This window comes from Lissotriton helveticus, chromosome 3_1 (genome assembly GCF_964261635.1).
Source record: "Lissotriton helveticus chromosome 3_1, aLisHel1.1, whole genome shotgun sequence".
Classification (NCBI taxonomy): Eukaryota; Metazoa; Chordata; class Amphibia; order Caudata; family Salamandridae; genus Lissotriton; species Lissotriton helveticus.
Window position 1 is genome coordinate 97,455,165 of NC_136061.1, and position 19,157 is coordinate 97,474,321.

At 42.6% G+C, this 19,157-nt stretch overlaps 1 protein-coding gene across 3 annotated transcripts in view; it reads left to right on the forward strand.

Annotated features, from left to right (window-relative positions):
• Positions 1–19,157, forward strand: part of RAP1GAP2 (RAP1 GTPase activating protein 2) — a 941,171-nt gene that overhangs the window by 507,186 nt on the left and 414,828 nt on the right. For all 3 annotated transcript variants that reach the window (XM_078679320.1, XM_078679318.1, XM_078679319.1), the window contains one exon: positions 2,199–2,408. In XM_078679320.1, the coding sequence (XP_078535446.1) occupies positions 2,199–2,408 (210 nt within the window). The remainder of the gene's footprint in view (positions 1–2,198; positions 2,409–19,157) is intronic.

The following is a 19,157-nucleotide window of genomic DNA, read 5'->3' on the forward strand; positions in this document are numbered from 1 at the left end:
TAAAACACAACAAATGCCTCCTTGCCATCAAAATCACTTTCATGGGGATGGCACATTATCTTTTTAATTTTCTAACAGAGAATCCCGTTTTCTTATTTTCTTTTTTAATATAAAAAAGTGTACAGTTTGGTGGAAGGCTCCGTCATGTTGATAGAGCCCAGTACCAAACTGCAAAAAGGTTAACAGGAAGTGCGTGATGATGGTCCCTGCCAATGCTTTAGAAATGACCAACAGCTTGCCAGTCATTTCTAAAGTCGGCAAGTGACATCTCTGTCAGGTTGGTGGAGTAATTTACTCCGTCGCCCTGGTGGAGACAGGGGCGTTACACATGCCCACGCATCCCCCGCAGTGCGGGGGGGGGCCCTCAAGCTCAAGGGGGCCCCCTCAGCACTGCACTTCAGCCTAAGAGCTTCTAATAGAGTCCGGAGGGGGCCCCTCCACGTACCTGGCATGGGGGGCCCCTTCAATTATCGTTACGCCACTGGGTGGAGAAATGGCTCTCCAATGATATGAAGGTCGGCCCCTATGTCAGGGTACGGGCTGGAGGAGTCCGAACAGAACTATATTCCCATCCCCCATTTTAGGGAAAGAAGAGGTACAACTGTGTAGGTCATTTCCTGCAAAGCTCCATAAAATATTGATACTTACTTGCATCTCTATTCTTTATATATATTTGGTTGAGTCTGTATCCATTTATCCATGTGATGTGAAAAGTATGAACTTTAAATGGTATTCTCTCCATCATCCATGCCTAATGTCTTTTATAAATGCCCCCCACCAATTTATTGTGTTGCTCAGTTCACAATGATGGGTAATGCAGCAGGAGAGCCAGGTCTCACCTTGTTGGGTATTTAATTTTGCTAAATGTTCTTAACAAACCACATTAAATCACCTTCATCCCATTAGTTTGTTTATGATCCTTGAAATCAACTCTCTAAAAATAAACACTGCTCCTTCAAAGTAAGAAGGCATGTCTTTTGAAATGAATGCAGATATCAGAGGGGAATATGTGCTCCATCTATGGTTGATGATTAATGTTGCTTTATGTCAGGAGTGTCCAACTTAGGGCCCAGACGGGCCGGCTTCACGCTGGGTATTGCAGATACCTGCTGGTTAAATAAACAAGTTCCATTTAGATTGATTTTATGCAAATGTACCTTATGTGGGTTTTCTGAACATCTTTCATGGATTCACTCCCTAGACACCACTTATTTATATATTGAATAGATCATGAAAATTATGAGTCTGTCCGTGGTCTGCTTTGTTTTCAGAGATGATAACATGAATTAATTTCAGAAGTAGAACCATGCCATTAGAAAGAGCAAGAACAACAAAGTTAATACAAAGTCCCATAGTGTTTCCAACATTACTTCTATACACACATTTTCACTATCAGAGGAATTCTCTAATGTACTACCCATACAAGTTTGAACATACATGTAGCACCTACCAATGCCATGCTTTGCTTAAAAGTTCTCCTTCCATAACTTTAAAACATGTTGGGAGGCTGTGTGAGCTTCTTCTGAAGGCGTACTTGTTTCTCCTGTAAATGTCTGCTTTTTTTCAGGCTTGATGAGTGGTCATGAATTTCTGTTGTTGTGCTGATGATGAGCAGGTTTGTTGTGAAGAGGCCACCTTAGGCGTCGGGTCAATTGGCACATTGAGAACCATCTGGTGTGCTAATTTGGGGTGACAACCTTTACAACGCAACTTTTACTACGCAGTGCCATTACGACGCAACTTTTACAACGCATACCATTACAACTCATTGCGCTGGGGGGCGCTCTAGGATAGGGAATAGGTTTAATTTACTATCCAACACCTTCCCTACTATCCACGTAGACTGGAGTTGGAATAGTAAATTAAACTATTCACTATCCAGCGCCCCAAAGCACTATGCGTTGTAATGGTATGCGTTGTAAAAGTTGCGTCGTAATGGCATGCGTTGTGAAAGTATGCGTTGTGATGTCATACATCCGCTAATTTGGTGCACAACCATGTAGTGTCTTTATAGAATATGCACAAGGTTACAGATAAGAAAACATATTCTTTCCCAGCCTCATTTCTTCTTAAGAATACAGACACAAATGTTTGAGCCTCTCATCATTGCTCAACTCTATCAAATCTTTGATTTGCTGGTCAGAACGTGGACTTTTCCAACTTCAAGAATATTCACTTTCAGATGTTTTCTTCTTCAGATCCTCGAGAAAGAAACCACGTACCCGTTAATAATCCTACCACAGTTTGGGGGCTATTGGATTGAGGATCCAGAAAATGTTGGCACCCCAACATCTTCTGATAGCAGCATCTCCGAAGAGGAGGACGAGCAGCCCAGCCCCAGCACCTACGGCTACAGACTGGATTGTAAGGGATCAGCTAGGGCGTACAGGAAGCATTTCTTGGGAAAGGTGAGTGGAGGATTGTTTTTACATACTTTGCATTGTCCAACACAGAGTTACTCAGAATTAAGCATTATCATAATAGTACTAGGGCTGGGCAACATTTCAATTATGCTAATTTTAGACGGGAGGATGCATCTTACTCTAAGGAAATAGCTGGATTACACTTCTCACGTACTATTCACATAATTATTAGTTATTTTGCTGTGAGTACAAGTAATTACACTAGATAGAATTATGCCTGTTACACCCACCTATAATGGGACACCAAGGAACTGCATGCAAATATATAGGAAGGTTTGTGGAACAATTTGAAAAGTATTGTAATGTGTAGTGCAGAAGCAATGGGCCTGATTTAGACAATGGTAGGTGGCCCACTGTCGGGTGGTGGAGGGTGTTTCCTACATGACCCTTGCTGGAATACCACAAGCTAGATTTTTGGATCTGCACTTACCCTGCATGGAGTTTGTACCTTCAGAGTAGTTGTTGTCAAGGTGGCTCCTCTGAAGTCAATAAGAGTGTGATGAGATGTTCACGCAGCCACTCTTCAAACCTTTTGGTTCTTCGAAAAACCAAAAACCTCCTAAAGCAAGTAAAAACAAAAATAAATGACTCAGACACATCAGGAATGTTCCTCTAGGAAGTTGGGGTCATTTTTCTATTTTTCAGTTAGGGTTAATCTGGCGGACCTGAACTGGAACAAAAATACATCTTCACTATCTACATTGGGTGGATGGTTTGATGCATCTACACATATGGCCACACCTCCATCAGGCCACGGTGTATAGTTTCTGATGGAAGAGAAAGTAGTAGCACCATTGTCGGAAGCATAATGGTCCATCTGACTCAAACTAGAGTGGGCAAACCATTGGTTTGGTGATCGGGGTACTCCTCCCTGTTTTGTGGCAGAGTACCCTGTCTGCCAAACTCTAAATACGGTCCAATGTGTTGTAACTGTTTTTCACTGGCAAGAAAAAAAGTGTGTGGTCTAGTACCCCTTCATGACAAGACGATGCCCAGAAAGTGCAACCTATTCGGTGATGCAAAGAGAGTTTAACATTAAGGCCTTCCTTAGAGTTGCCAAAAATTTGATAAATATGCAATAATCAAATTAACACATTATTGTCACCTCCAGTTTATGGAGAGTGAACTGTGGTATTGCTGAATTGGACGTATAGAAATACTGCATCTTTGCAAGGATTTCGTTACCATCCGCTTTTGCCGGTGACAACCTTTTACAAATAAATGCATAAAGGTTCCTGTTTGTGTGCGTAAAGCGGTAAGACAGCAGTTATACAGTATATTCTGGGTGCTCTAATTTACTTATTGCATCAGCCTTGATACCGTGGATTTAACAGATGTAAGAAAATACTTCTTTATATTGCATTTGTCCCAAAGATTTGCTCATGTGATCTTTTGCATTGCAAGTGCATGTTATGTTTCATTATGTTATGCCGGGCTGTCTTGTGTTGTATAGTGTTGTGCCTTACTATGTTATGCCGTGTTGTGTTATGTTGAGCTGTGCTGTGTTAACCTCCTCGCTGAAGGTACAGTTTCCTGTAGATTTAAGTGTGGGGTCAGTTGTCAAGGTGAGGCAGTCTGGCTGTCAGGTGCATAATTAAGTAGACATTTAGTAAAGACAGAGTTTGCATGAAATCATTTTATAATCATGACTGGTTGATTTACTGTGAAAAAATTGGTAATTAGAACAATTAATCAAGGCTTTCAATGTGAGGATATCCCAGAACTGGCGTTACCTTTTTTGGAGGTTTCGATGCTGTTGCAACGCTGCTGATGCTACGCATCTAGCTTGATTGGATCTTTTTTTTATATCAGTTGCCATCTCACAGGGAATACGTCATAATTGCTCCCAATGGGTTCCCCTGGAAGTAACCCAGCCTAACCTTCCTCATGAGGACTTCATCATAGGACATGGGAGGTCAATATTTTGACTCTCTCGTTTGCCAGACAGTTGATATTGTGCATTTAGATACTTGTAACTATCCATAACTAGCTTACAATATTTGCTGATACCCCAACTCTACTACATGTATTTTCCATTTATTTTCACCTGACATTTGACCAGCCGCGGCCCGTCGTGGGAGTTACGGTGGGGCAATGAGGCGGGAAGGGGGAGGGGCAGGGTGGAGGGTGCTAAAAACCGGAATATGGATAAATGCAGGTAAGTACACAATTTATTTAATAAAACGAAATTCGTAGCGCGCACAGCATCGCATTTTGCAATGCTGTGCGAGCTACGAAATTCGTTTTATTAATTAAATTGTGTACTTACCTGCAATTATCCATATTCCGGTTTTTAGCACCCTCCACCCTGCCCCTCCCCCTCCCCGCCTCCCTGCCCAACCGTAACTCCCGCCACGGGCCGCGGCTGCAATTGACACAATAGTAACTGTGCCAAATTTTGCACTCTGGTTTATGGCTTCTCATTCTTTCCCCCTCTCTCTCTCTCTCTCTCTCTCTCTCTCTCTCTCTCTCTCTCTCTCTCTCTCTCTCTCTCTCTCTCTCTCTATATATATATATATATATATATGTATACATATATATATATATATATGTATACACACAGACACACACACACAGACATATATACACACACACACACATATATATGATATATATGTATATTATTTGAAAAAAATTAATGTTAAAGTGATGTTATAGTCAGGTGAAATGGCAGTGACAGTGTAGCGTTTTAACTCAAAAAGCCATTGTCAGCTGTCATCGGTAATACTACTAATGGTGTAACAGACCAGGTCATGAGTGATGTAATATGTGGAGTAATTACCAGTGCTTGTTGAGGGAGTAATTATACTTACTGTAGGGCACAAGGTATAGTTACTAGAGATAACTATAGCTGGTGTATTTCAGTGTTTTTTTTAGGTTAAAAGGTTACGTTATCACTGACATTCTCACCTAACTATAAAGTCACTTTAACCATTGCTTTTTTCAGTTAATTTCTCAGGTTTTTTTACGTAAAGAAATATTTTATTACCATAAGTGAAGTCAATCCCAAACTGCGCCCTGGCTATTTGTTTCTAATTTTGGGCCGGTGGGGAAGGATCCTTCTGGGATCAGTGTGCAAGAGCTAGGTCATCCGTACCCTGCCCCTTACATATTTAAAAAAAAAAAATTCTCAGGACTGTGGACTGAGTCCTGTAATGACTGCCCCAACATTTTCTTTCATGTTGAGGCCAGCCAATCAGAGCACTTGCTCCTACCGGAGTGAGCGAGGAGGCCCAAGGGAACCCCGGGTCAAAGAGAATGCTTTATTTTTTTAAGTTGAGCTCACAGGACTCTTGTGAGAGTCCCTCAAACTCAGCTATCCAAATATACTTATATTTTTACACTTACATTTTTGGAAAACTGCTGACATACACCAAATGACAAAAAGCCCTTTTTCTGCACCAAGATCTACCTTCCTGTCAAATTTGGTGCAAATCTGTTTAGCCGGATTGGTTGTAGACCTTCTAAAAAAAAAAATATGGAAAATGCATGGGAATTTAGCTTTTTGGGACCCTCCTTTTCCTCGGCCCCTACCGACGAAAATACAAAACACCAAAGTCATTAGCAAACCAAAAAAGCATTTCCTATAGAAGCGCAGACCTAACTAGAACTACCCTTTCAGGCATAGATTCCCACATAATTTATGCAAAAATGGAAGTAGAGAACCCACGGTAGTTCCCATGTTTTAGACTAAGAGCAACTCATATATATATAGCACTCTACAACACGAATGACACTTGAAAATGTTCACTTCAAATGTCTGTTTTTCTTGCAGAGTTTTTAAGCATACAATCAGCACAGTGCCATCCTTGCCGAGATAGAAAAGTATCAAAGCCTTTTACCATTTATGCAGCAAACCCTTTAAGCATCGCAAAACTTGTGGCATCCATGCCAAGCAGAACACTGACAAAAGTCTTTTACCACTTCAGGCACAGTACTACATGCATTGGATTGGTAAAGTACCATACAAGCCAACCTGGAATTATTAAAAGCAAACCCTGATACGTGTTTCATTCTCTTTAGAGCACATCAGGTGGGTACATCTTATTCCAGACAGAAATTAGCACCCATCTTAAGTCAAAGCTATACCCTTTCAGGCTTAGAATGTCGCATAAATTATGCAAAAAAGCAGGACACCCTGGTAAGTTCCCACGTTTTAGGTGGAGAGCAAATCTTTTATGTAGAGCACCCGGCAACGCCAGCAAAGCTCTAAAACTGCTGACATCAAATATCTGTTTTTCTAGCCACCTTGTATTCATGGTTAGGTCAGAGTTTCCATGGGAAGAGCATTTTATTTAACCCCTTCCACGCTGATGACGAGCTGGGCTCGTCATGAGGTAGCCTCCTGCTACGCTGATGACGAGCCCAGCTCGTCACGTAACATGCGCTTTTAAAAATCTCCGCGTACGAGCGGAATTCCGCCCGCACGCATGCGGTTAATAACTTTGGCACCATTTGACAAATCTTCACAAAAATTTCTTCCAAAGAAATTACCCACCTCAGTTTCTTCCTGGAAAGTTTTGGGGTGATCTAATACACTGTTTTCCCATTTTAATTCCCATAGGAAATTTTGGAAACCGGTGCAGAAAAAACTGTTTATCGGAATTTAACCAAATTTAGCAGAAAGTTAGATCTTTTCTCAGAAAGTGTACTTTTCATTGTTTTTTCTAAATCCATTCAGTCATTTACTAGAAACTCATATTTAAAGAGGTGGTCGTGAAGGGATTAAAAAAATATGTATGTGTGGATGGGTGTTCCCACTGGAGTTCGGCAGTGTGTAAATTAAAAAAATAAAGATTTTTGATTGACTGAGGGAGCTTTTTCACCATTGCGCCTTTTCTGTCCTGCGGGACAAAATGAACCTGATTGGCAGCTGCAACTCGAAGAAAAATGTTGCATCAGCCAATACAGGCCACTGGGACTTGGTCTCTGTGTCCTAAATACGTTAAAAAATAATAATAAGGGGGCAGGGTAGGGACCCCCTGGGACTCTTGTGTGGAGGATCCAGAGGGACAAAATAAAAAAAAGTCATACCTTGGATCCCTCTATACTGTGCAGGACTCTGGACAGCCTTCCCGTGAGGTAAAGTGGAGCCATGCATTGAGATTGTTCAAGCTTTACTGGTTGAAGCTTGTATGGCCAGTAGTACCGTAGAGGTGAAGCTTGCTTACGGTACCACAGTAGTATGGTGGTATTGGCAATTAAAAAAAATAATAATAATAAATATACTGAGGTGGTGGTCTGTGAGGGGATTGGAGCATGTGGGGTGGTGGCTTCCAAAGCACCTGCCCAGTGGTCAACCCCACGCTGCGCGTTGGCAAAGGCTGTGTGCGGTGGGCGGTTAGGTGCCCATGGGGGTAGAATGCCAGCATGGGGTTGAGTGCTGTGCCTGCACAAAGGCCAGTCTCTGCAGCTAACCCTCAATTATGCAAAGCCACAGGCAGTGTACAGCAGGGTGTTTTGTGCCTGTGGAGGTTGGACGCCCATATGGGGTTGGGTAGGACCTGATGCCAATCCCCTGCCATGTACAGCCGAAGGCTGTGTATGACGTATGAACTGGGCACCGACAGGGTGTGGATAGGGGCTGCACTCAACCCCTGCTGCGCATGAGGTTGAATGCCACGGTGACTTGGGTGAAGGGCTAGCCGCAGGCCAGGCCCTGTGTCCTCGCTTCTTTCCTAATTTCTCTTAATTTTGGCTGCCTTTCTCTTTCCCACTCTGTTTTTTCTTCCTCAGCATGTTTCTTATTCTCTCATGTTTTCTTTTCCTTTCTCTATTTGGGTGATTAGGTGAACGTCACAGGTACACATACATTTTTCCCTCCTGTTAAATGCCAATAAGCTATTTTTGTCAGAGTTAACATTTAGAAAGGCTTGCTAACATTTAGAAAAAGTCATTAAGATGGTAAAAAACCCAAGTGTGTACATGTGACAATGTGTTCTTAGGTTTATGAATTTATAAGAAATATGCAGAAACCTGTTGCATTACGGGAGATGATATTTAATACACTTGAACTTTGATTTTTAAGACAGGCTGAGATTTTTAAGGCAGGCTTCATTTTCACATAACTGAACAAAAGGTACATTGGTGAATGACATTTCAATTCCTAATTCAGCGAATCAGGATTTTCAGATGGCACTCCTGTTCTTGCTTCAAACGGGACCTCAAATCTCTACTGCTTAACAACCACTACAACACGCGTACAAGCTGATCCATGATTCCCAAAGAGCCAGCCCCCCTCTACAGACTCTTTCTTAATGGTCAACTCACCTATTCTGCTCCTATTACGGCACTAACTAATAATTCTGCATTGTTATGTACCTTTTTGATTGTTCTCACGATTTTAATGCTGTATTGCTTATACTTTCTTTTGACTGTATTTAACCCACATGTTTCCTTGCATGTAGGTTAAATGAATCTATTAAAACACACAAGATGATGGACGGAATGTTGCACAATGGCAAAACATTCACCCCCAGTCACGGATCTGGGTTTAATCCATCGTTATTTTGCTCACCAAGCCACCCCAGTTCAGACAGGGCCATATGCAAATCAGTCTTGACCCTGTGCCTCATGGGAACAGTCCAGACCGAACTGCCAAGCCATGTCTTCCCTGGACTGGAATCAAGCATCCTAGGACCGGTTTCTGGCTATCAGCCGTCTTCAGCCAGGATAGCTTGACTCCAGTGGCTTAGTGAGCACAGGACCCACGTCTGGGCATACCCTTCACACATAGGGTGAACAGCAAAACACACAAGATGTTGGACGGAATATTGCACAATGGCAAAACATTCACCCCTAGTCACGGATCTGGGTTTAATCCATCGTTATTTTGCTCACCAAGACTGTTCCCATGAGGCAATTTTTTTTCCTTTTTTTTCATTGTTTTGCATTTATATCGCGCATAAATCATCCGAAGGTCTCAGAGCGCTAGCAAGCAAAGGAACCTCTTGTCCATCGACCCCAAAGAGCGAGGGGAGCTCATCTGGCCAAAAAAGCCAGGTTTTTAGCTGTCTCCGGAACTTCACATGGTCAGGCTCTAGCCTGATCTGAGTGGGGAGTGAGTTCCAGGCTTCTGGGGCGGTTTTACTGAAAGCTCTGTCTCCATTTCTGACTGTCCGAACTCTGGGTACAGAGAGAAGGGCCTTGCTGGAAGATCGTAGTGCTCTGGCTGGGATGTGGGCCTTGAGCTTGTGTTCAAGATAGGTAGGTCCATGACCGTTAACAGATTTATGGACTAGGCAGCATAGTTTAAACTTCATGCGTTTTTGAATGGGCAGCCAATGCAGAGTCTGAAGGCAGGGGGCTGAGGGGGAGCGAGGGGGTAAATCAAGTACTAGCCTGGCGGCAGTATTCTGGAGGACCTGCAGTCGATTTAGAAGTGTTGAATTGATGCCTGAAAAGAGAGCATTCCCATAGTCTATCCTGTTAACAATAAGTCCCTGGATTAGGGGCATACGTGCTGAGAGTGGGATCCACTTGAAGATCTTCCTTAAACTGCGCATCAAGCCATAACTGGTGCCCACGGATTTTCTGATGTGCTCAGACATGGTTAGCTTATCATCGATGATCACTCCAAGATTCCTGACAAAGGGCTTGGGAACAGGGCAGGGACCGAGGGAAGCTGGCCACCAGTCTGGCGACCAGATTTTGTCGGCTTTACCGAACATGACCTCTGTCTTTCCTGCGTTCATCATGAGGTAGTTCCTGGTCATCCATTCATGTATGTCGACCATACAATTTTTGAACCTCCTTTTAGTGTCGTCAGTGTTCTGATTGATGGTAATGAGGATTTGAGTATCGTCGGCATAAGATACGGTTCCAAAACCATGTGCTCTGATGATCCTTGCAAGAGGGGAGACATATAAATTAAAAAGGGTCGGGCTCAATATGGATCCCTGTGGTACACCCTTGTCACTTTCATAGAAAATGGAAGAGTGGGAGCCTATCTGGACCTTGGACCGCCTGTTGCCGAGATAGCTTGTCAGCCATTGAAGTGCGGCGCCTTCAACACCAACCTCTGCAAGGCGCTCTAACAGAACGCGATGTGAGATGGTGTCGAAGGCCGCAGAAAGGTCCAACAGGATCAATATAGCCGATTTTTTGGAATCCAAAGTCAGTCTAATGTTGTCCACTACCTCCAGCAGGGCCGTTTCAGTGCTGTGGGATGCCCTGAAGCCGGACTGGGAAGGGTCGAGGAGTTTGTTGGACTCAAGATGGGTAATAAGCTGTTTATTTATTAGGGCCTCCATAATTTTCCCAAATAGTGGGAGAAGGGAGATTGGTCGATAATTGACTGGTTGGTCTGAGTCGGCTGATGGCTTTTTTAAAATAGGCCGTATTACTGCCTCCTTCCAGTGCTTAGGGACGGAACTGTGAAGTAGGGATTGATTGAGGATATTGGTTAGGGCAGGGATAAGTGCTGGGGAGATTTTGGATAGAACTTGCGGAGAGGCAAGGTCTCCCGGGGCTCCAGACTTCATTTTCAGCAGGCTTTGGTCCACCTCTTTTTCTAAGATAGGTGAGAACTCTCTTAACGCGACCGTCTGATAGTTGGGGTCGTTGCCACTATTGACGTCTGGGACAGTGGTCTGATCAGTTATCGTTCCCTGGGGGAAGCGTTTGTGAATGTCATTGACTTTCTCATGAAAGTAAGAGGCTACAGATTCTACCCACTCCTTGGTATCGGGGGGTACCAGCTGCGAACCTGATGGATTTGTGAATTCCTTAACAATGTTAAAGAGTTCTCTTTGTGAGTTGGCTGCTGACGTGATCCTATTGCCTAGGTAGATTTTTTTTGCCTCAGCTATTTCCTTCATATACTGCCGGTGCGCAGCTTTATAGGTTTCCCTATCTTGGACACTTTTTGTGTGTCGCCATTTCCTTTCTGCCACCCTGGTAGAGTATTTTATTTGCTTCAGGTCTGGCGTAAACCATGGTGAGTTGTTTTTGGGGGGTTTAGATACTCGTGCAGGGGCAATGTCATCCAATGCAAGAGTGATTGCCGATTCAAATTTCATGGCAGCTAGGCTAGGGTTGATGCTCTTAGAGTTGGTAGGAGGAGAGAAGTGGGCGGCAAAGGCGTCCAGGGTGATCTTATTCCATGGCCTACTCTTTTTCAGTTTGGTCGGGCAAGTTGCCAGGGCTTGTGTGCTATTGATGGCAAATTTTATGATGAAATGGTCAGACCAAAAGACTGGGTCGATCTGTGTGATCACAATCTTTGGGGAGTTGGTGCAGACAAGGTCAAGAGTATGGCCAGCTATGTGGGTTGGACCTGTTGGGAGTGGGCGTAACTGTAGAGCATCCAGGTTGGTGATTAGGTCTATGGTGTGAGGATCAAGGGCTTGCTCGAGATGGTAGTTGACATCTCCTAGCAAGAGAAAGTTTCCTGTGGCGAGGGCATAGGGCGCTATTGCTTCCACTAGTTTCTCCGGGAAATGGGTCTTGGACCCAGGGGGCCTGTAAATAAGGGCTATCTTCCATGATTCTTTATTGCCCATGGTCATAGTGGCAAGGAGCATCTCGCCCCAACATTCGAGGTAGGAGTCATTTATATGGCACAGGGTCAAGACTGATTTGCATATGGCCATGTCTGAACTGGGGTGGCTTGGCGAGCAAAATAATGATGGATTAAACCCAGATCTGTGACTGGGGGAGAATGTTTTGCCATTGTGCAACATTCCATCCATCATCTTGTGTGTTTTGCTGTTCACCCTATGTGGGAAGGGTATGCCCAGACGTGGGTCCCGTGCTCACTAGGCCACTGGAGTCAAGCTATCCTGGCAGAAGACGGCTGATAGCCAGAAACCGGTCCTAGGATGCTTGATTCCCGTCCAGGGAAGACATGGCGTGGCAGTTCGGGCTGGACTGTTCCCATGAGGCACAGGGTCAAGACTGATTTGCATATGGCCATGTCTGAACTGGGGTGGCTTGGTGAGCAAAATAACGATGGATTAAACCTAGATCCGTGACTGGGGGTGAATGTTTTGCCATTGTGCAACATTCCGTCCATCATCTTGTGTGTTTTAAATGGATCACTGAAAGAATATCGACTGAAAGAATATCGACTACCCAAAATATCGTTGAGAAAATATCGACAGTCAAAATATCGAGTTTCTATCTACAAACAGGTAAGTACAAAAATATCGAGTACAAAATATCGTTTACAAAAATATCGTTGTAAAAAATATCGACTTTACTAAAAACAATGTTTAATTACATTAATATAAAAAATTAATTACTAAAATATAATTAACAATACTTAAAATAACTTTTAATAATTAAATAATTAATGAAAGTAAAAAAATAATTTTTTTTCATCATATTTCTTAAAACATATATATATAGTGACAAAATTTAATTAAATAATAGACAATATTGTATATGTACCCCAAAAACCCAAAACTGACCCTGAACCCTAAAAATACCCCTTTACCCAAAAACTGAAAACTGACCCTGAACCCTAAAAATACCCCTTTACCCAAAAACTGAAAACTGACCCTGAACCCTAAAAATACCCCTTTACCCAAAAACTGAAAACTGACCCTGAACCCTAAAAATACCCCTTTACCCAAAAACTGAAAACTGACCCTGAACCCAAAAAATACCCCTTTGCCCAAAAACTGAAAACTGACCCTGAACCCTAAAAATACCCCTTTGCCCAAAAACTGAAAACTGACCCTGAACCCTAAAAATACCCCTTTACCCAAAAACTGAAAACTGACCCTGAACCCTAAAAATACCCCTTTGCCCAAAAACTGAAAACTGACCCTGAACCCTAAAAATACCCCTTTGCCCAAAAACTGAAAACTGACCCTGAACCCTAAAAATACCCCTTTACCCAAAAACTGAAAACTGACCCTGAACCCTAAAAATACCCCTTTACCCAAAAACTGAAAACTGACCCTGAACCCTAAAAATACCCCTTTGCCCAAAAACTGAAAACTGACCCTGAACCCTAAAAATACCCCTTTCATTTAACATAATTAGCAATTAATCAATTAAATTAAAGTAATTACCAATTACATTTTAATTAATTAAAACATATTTTTTAATTAATTATTTAAATATTACTACCAATTATTAAATTTACATATTTAATTAATTATAATTAAATTACTTCCCACCCTATTCCCCTATAAACCCACAACCCGCTACAGAAAATACATTATTTTAATTTACATAATTAGCAATTAATCAATTAAATTAAATTAATTACCAATTAAATTGTAACTAATTAACATATATTATTTAATTACCAATTAATTAATTATTACTACCAATTAATACATTTACATATTTAATTCATTATAATTAAATTACTTCCCACCCTATTCCCCTATAAACCCACAACCCGCTACAGAATAAAATTACACAATAATTTAAAAAAAATATTAATTAAAAATAATAATTAAAAAAAATGACACTTTTCACATATAATATAACATAAAAACACTATAAATAATTAAATATTATTTAAAAAACTATATTTTCTACTATCTAGATTATATACTTGGATATTTTCACTGTCTATATTATTTACAGTCGATATTACTTCACTTACCTTAAAAACGATATTTTGACTGTCGATATTCTGTCTAGTCGATATTTTCTCCAAACGATATTTAAAACTCGATATTCTTTCCAGTCGATATTTTGGAGTCGATATTATGTCTGTGCACCGTTTTAAATTAATCTATTCTCACAGCTTGTAAAGCGCTCTTATGCCTTCAGTGCTAGCTAGCGCCATATAAAACCTAAAAATAATATTATTAAATATGTTTGTGTTTCCTTCAGTGGTAAGTGAAGCATTAGCTGTGTATGCCCACACAGTCTGAGCTTTGCGAGCATTCAGAAATATTTTAGATGGCCATTCCATACAAATACACATATTTAAAAAAATATATTAATAGAAGTTTTCTTAACAATTGAACATGTGGTCTCATTGATTTGTGTGTTTTCACGTTGGTAAAGAGTAAGATAGGGTATGTAGTAACAGCAAAAGTTATGTAGTAGTGGTGGGGCAAAGGGAGCATTCACCATGACAATGCAGCTGATACGTATTGTCCCTTTCTTCAGTAGTCCATATTACTAATTAGTTGAGATGACACGGCCAGTTACAGTGACCCGCCGAGCAGGTGGCCAGACTATGGTCCTTTGGAATTGACGCCATTAAGTTTTCATATATCTGTGCTTTTAATGATGGGTGTATTTGATGTCGGGTGCATTCATGTACCCCTATCAGAACTGTCTGGCTGTGAACACTATAAAGGGCTAATCATCACCACAGGCTTCTTTCTCTCTCCACACACTTTGCACACACATGGCACTATCTCAATGTAATATGTGTATGTCACTGCTCAATTTGTGCCAGCGTATGGGACTGGCACTAAACTTGATGTGCCACTAATGGCAAACTTGTATGAGTGTGATGGTTGGTAGGTAGTGTTGGGACTGCCATTTAGCAGAGCTGGCAGTGGTGCTGTCTGATGTAACCTGTGGTTGTCTCCTGAGAATTATCTTGGCCATGCCACTTACTTTTTTTTTTTAACGAAGCAATGGCGGCAGGATGTTGGGTGAGGGAAGCCAGTAACCACATTACTGTAAATCACTGCTCCTTGTGGTGTTTCTTTCAAATTACAACATTCACAGACTCATCGCCCCTCCACCCGTGGGCATGAGGTTACTTATCGCCCCTCCACCTGTGGGCATGAGGTTACTCATCGCCACTCCACCTGTGGGCATGAGGTTACTCATTGCCCCTCCATCCATGGGCATGAGGTTACTTATCGCCCCTCCACCCGTGGGCTTGAGGTTACTTATCGCCCCTCCACCCGTGGGCTTGAGGTTACTTATCGCCCCTCCACCCATCGGCATGAGGTTACTCAACGCCACTCAACCCGTGGGCATGAGGTTACTCATCGCCCCTCCACCCATGGGCATGAGGTTACTCAACGCCACTCCACCCGTGGGCATGAGGTTACTCATCGCCCCTCCAACCGTGGGCATGAGGTTACTTATCGCCACTCCACCCATGGGCATGAGGTTACTCAATGCCACTCCACCCATGGGCATGAGGTTACTCAACACCCCTCCACCCGTGGGCATGAGGTTACTCAACGCCACTCCACCCGTGGGCATGAGGTTACTCATCGCCCCTCCACCCGTGGGCATGAGGTTACTCATCACCCCTCCACCCGTGGGCATGAGGTAACTCAACGCCACTCCACCCGTGGACATGAGGCTTTTCTTTAAATGGTAACTGTGTTGAGAGAGGGCTGACAAGGGCACATTCCATTCGTCAGGCCCCGGCCAACACTTGCCTCGCGGCATGCCAGCATGAGAGGCTGCGGCAATCGCACTGGGATGACAGGATCAGTGATCTGCTTAGTTTGCACAGGGCCGGCTTTAAGGTGGTGCAACCAGTGCAGCAGCACCTGGCCCTCAGTTTGGGGGGAGGGGACACTGTGTTTAGAAATAACTTATGGGTGGGTTTAAAAGCACCTGTTACAGAGTTACTAGTGTGTCCAACAGTTTTAAGGCAGCAATTAAAATGTCAAGATAACACTGGTGATGAAGGTTCCTGTGGAGAGAGATCAAATATTTGTCCAGTGGCCATTTTGACTAATCATTTAATAGCACAGATGGTTAATATGCCTGCTGCAAATAATGTGTATCATGAACTGTATTTTATGTGGATTGCCCAGTGGGTTACTGCTTTTGTCACAGAAATAGTTTTGGTACCTGCAGTTCATAAGTTACAGTCCTAATATAGGACAGGGACTTGTGAACTGGAATCAAGGAGCTGTATGCAAACTGCATGGAAAAGGTTAGAAAGTGATGTTTTTTCCCCCGGTTGTTAGACCTGGCATCCTTGCCGTGGATCCCCTGACTTGTTGCTTTCTGACCTCCTGTTTTGCTGAATTCATTTTTGGTGGCTTTAGCATTTTTGGCACTTTACCACTGCATATGCTCTGTCCTCTAAGCATGGTATCATTGGCTTATCTACAATTGGCGTATTTAATTTACTTACAACTCCATAGTAAAGTGCACAACATTTTCCCAGGTCTCCACCGCAAAGTCCAACACCAGGGACTTATAAGTAAATTTAATGTGCCAATTGACACAATCACTTTAGCACTTTAGCACTGGTTCACAGTGCAGCGTCCTATGGCCAGCAAAAACAAATTCAGCAAAACAGGTGGAGTCAATGCAAAAAGTTTAAGCGAAGAACAACATAAAGATGGCAGGCCTAACAGTGGCGCTATAAAACAAATATAATGCTATGGAGAGACGAGGGGCGCTGTTGGATGGTGGTAGTGCCGAAATCTTTGGAGAAGAGCTCATTGGGGTTGGCGCCCAAATACATTGTCACGCCAGGTGCTACCAGTGCTAAAGCAGCCCTGAGCGGGGTTTCACTCAGTGAGCACCACCCGGTGCTGGGCCACATCTCAGACTTTGGCAGTCAACTGTAGCACAGCCAGGGAAAGCAATGGGCTGCCCTCTGCTCCCACGAAATGACCACTCCTCACTTCTGCGGGGGGAGGAGGAAGTGTCGTCATCCACTCCACCATGGAAGGCTACGCCAATGCCAGGGCACACATATGGAGTTCCAGTGATGGTGCCGGGGTCCTGGATCAGGTATCAGCAGCCAATATTCAGAATCCGGTCTATGGATCAGAGCCGGGGAGATAGCGCGTGGCGCGCATGACCCTCTGGTATATGTTATGTTATGTTAGCCTCCATTTATAACGCGCGCGGCTACTCGGAAGTGTCCCGGCGAAGTATATCAGCCAACTCCATCCCCTCATGCATTTAAGACTTCATATTTTTGGGAGTTATTGGATAAGGTTTTTTTTACATTCCGAAAAGTGTTTTCCCAGGGGATAATTAAATATTACATGTGCTAATGTCAATATACGACTTGCAGAATATGATTTTACACAAATGGAAATTTTGAAAAATTCTCTAAGAGTGGCAAATCTTCATGATTCGTAGGACGAAGGCTACAGAGAGATTCAGCGTTAATGACGTGTTCTATCCTTGTATGTATCTTGTGTTAATATGAGGCTTAGCTCACTAGCCCTTTTCCTATTTGGGTTCCTATGAATTTTATTGCTTGTGTATCTTTCCACATTTGAGCAAGTCGGTTTCATTTTCGTGTTTAATCTCTTTATGGAGATTATCAGCGGTGATACGTGGATACTGTGCCAATGGTCCCATAAACCAAACAGACATTTCAAACAGTGACAGCGGTGATGCGGGCTGATAGCAGCCACCTGGTGCGTTGTTCCTGACATCAGGAACAGCAAATATATGCAAAGCTGGACCATGGGCATCACCAGCAGACCTGCAGAAGGCTTTGCAATTATGAAAAAGGTGCAAATGTGTTGGTGCACCGTGGACTGACTTCACTGGATTGCATTTTTGCTGCAATTTTCACTAACACTTGCAGATTGCATAGTCCTGGTACTGACGCTTGTCCATTTTGTACCAATAGTTGCCCTGGGTTTTAGACCGGATGGCAGTGCTTCCTGCCAGTTTACCCTGATCCAACGGTTTAAATTCTGTTTTTATACTTGTGCACTTGATATGCACTTGTCTGTAGTGCAGGGAACAGGTGTTGCACGCGTTCCTACACACTAGCAATGGGACCAGTGTAATCTAGATGATACAGAAATGTTTATGCGAACTTGTACCAACACAGGTGCTTGAATGAATGAGGAATGGAGCAAGCAAAATGTGCCCTAAACAAACTTTTTAACCTGAAAATAAATATATATATGGTACACATTACTGTTTTCTTGTTTACTAAATATCTGTGTTTATATATACCGAAGAGACACAATTTTTTTTTTAATATTTGGAGATTCCAGGCTGAAGGCCGACAACCTTTCTAACTGCCTTCAAAGTGTTCGATGCTGAACGTCACTAAACTAGCTTAAAAGTAATAGAAAACTGAGATCATATATCTCTTTTTCCCTGCCGCAAAAAAAGTTTGAATTTTGAATGCGTGTCTATGACCCAGACTTGACTACTGTAAGGCCAACTTTGTCACATTCCCTGCCCACATATTGAACAAGCTGCAGCTCGTCAAAGCTTCGCACCTAAGCTCACTTGGAATCAAAAAGGTTTGACTCTATCTCACCTGCATTAGCTAAACTTAAGTGGCCACTTGTCCAACAGAGAGTCATGTTTATATCGCTTTGACCAGTCTTTGAACTGTTATATGATGAACATCTGAATTCTTTATCTCAGAGCCTCTCGATGTATAAAGCCAAACATTACTAAATGAACGGACATGGAATAACTGAAGAGATTTGTCAGAAATAAATGGACAACTTTTAGGAGTTTAATGTAGTTTATCCACTGCAGGTCCCTATTATCGACACAATCTGACCACCTCTTTACATCTCACAAAGACACTTAGAAATGAGATGATAACAAAACATTTCCATCACTAAAGATCTCCCCACTTCTCTCTCCCTCCAACCATGCAACCTCAGAACCACAAATATACACAAAATCTCATTTGGCCAATGCAGTGCATTTACCATATAATATAGAATATTATAAAGAGACCTGCAGAGCTGTTCAAAGCATACTGAAAACCATAAAACCAAGAGGGTACTTCATCATCCAACACACTGCTACGTGCTGTGTCCTATGACAAAATCGCTGGACCTCAACTGTCATCCCACATTACATGGAAAAACTTCCTGCATAGAATCA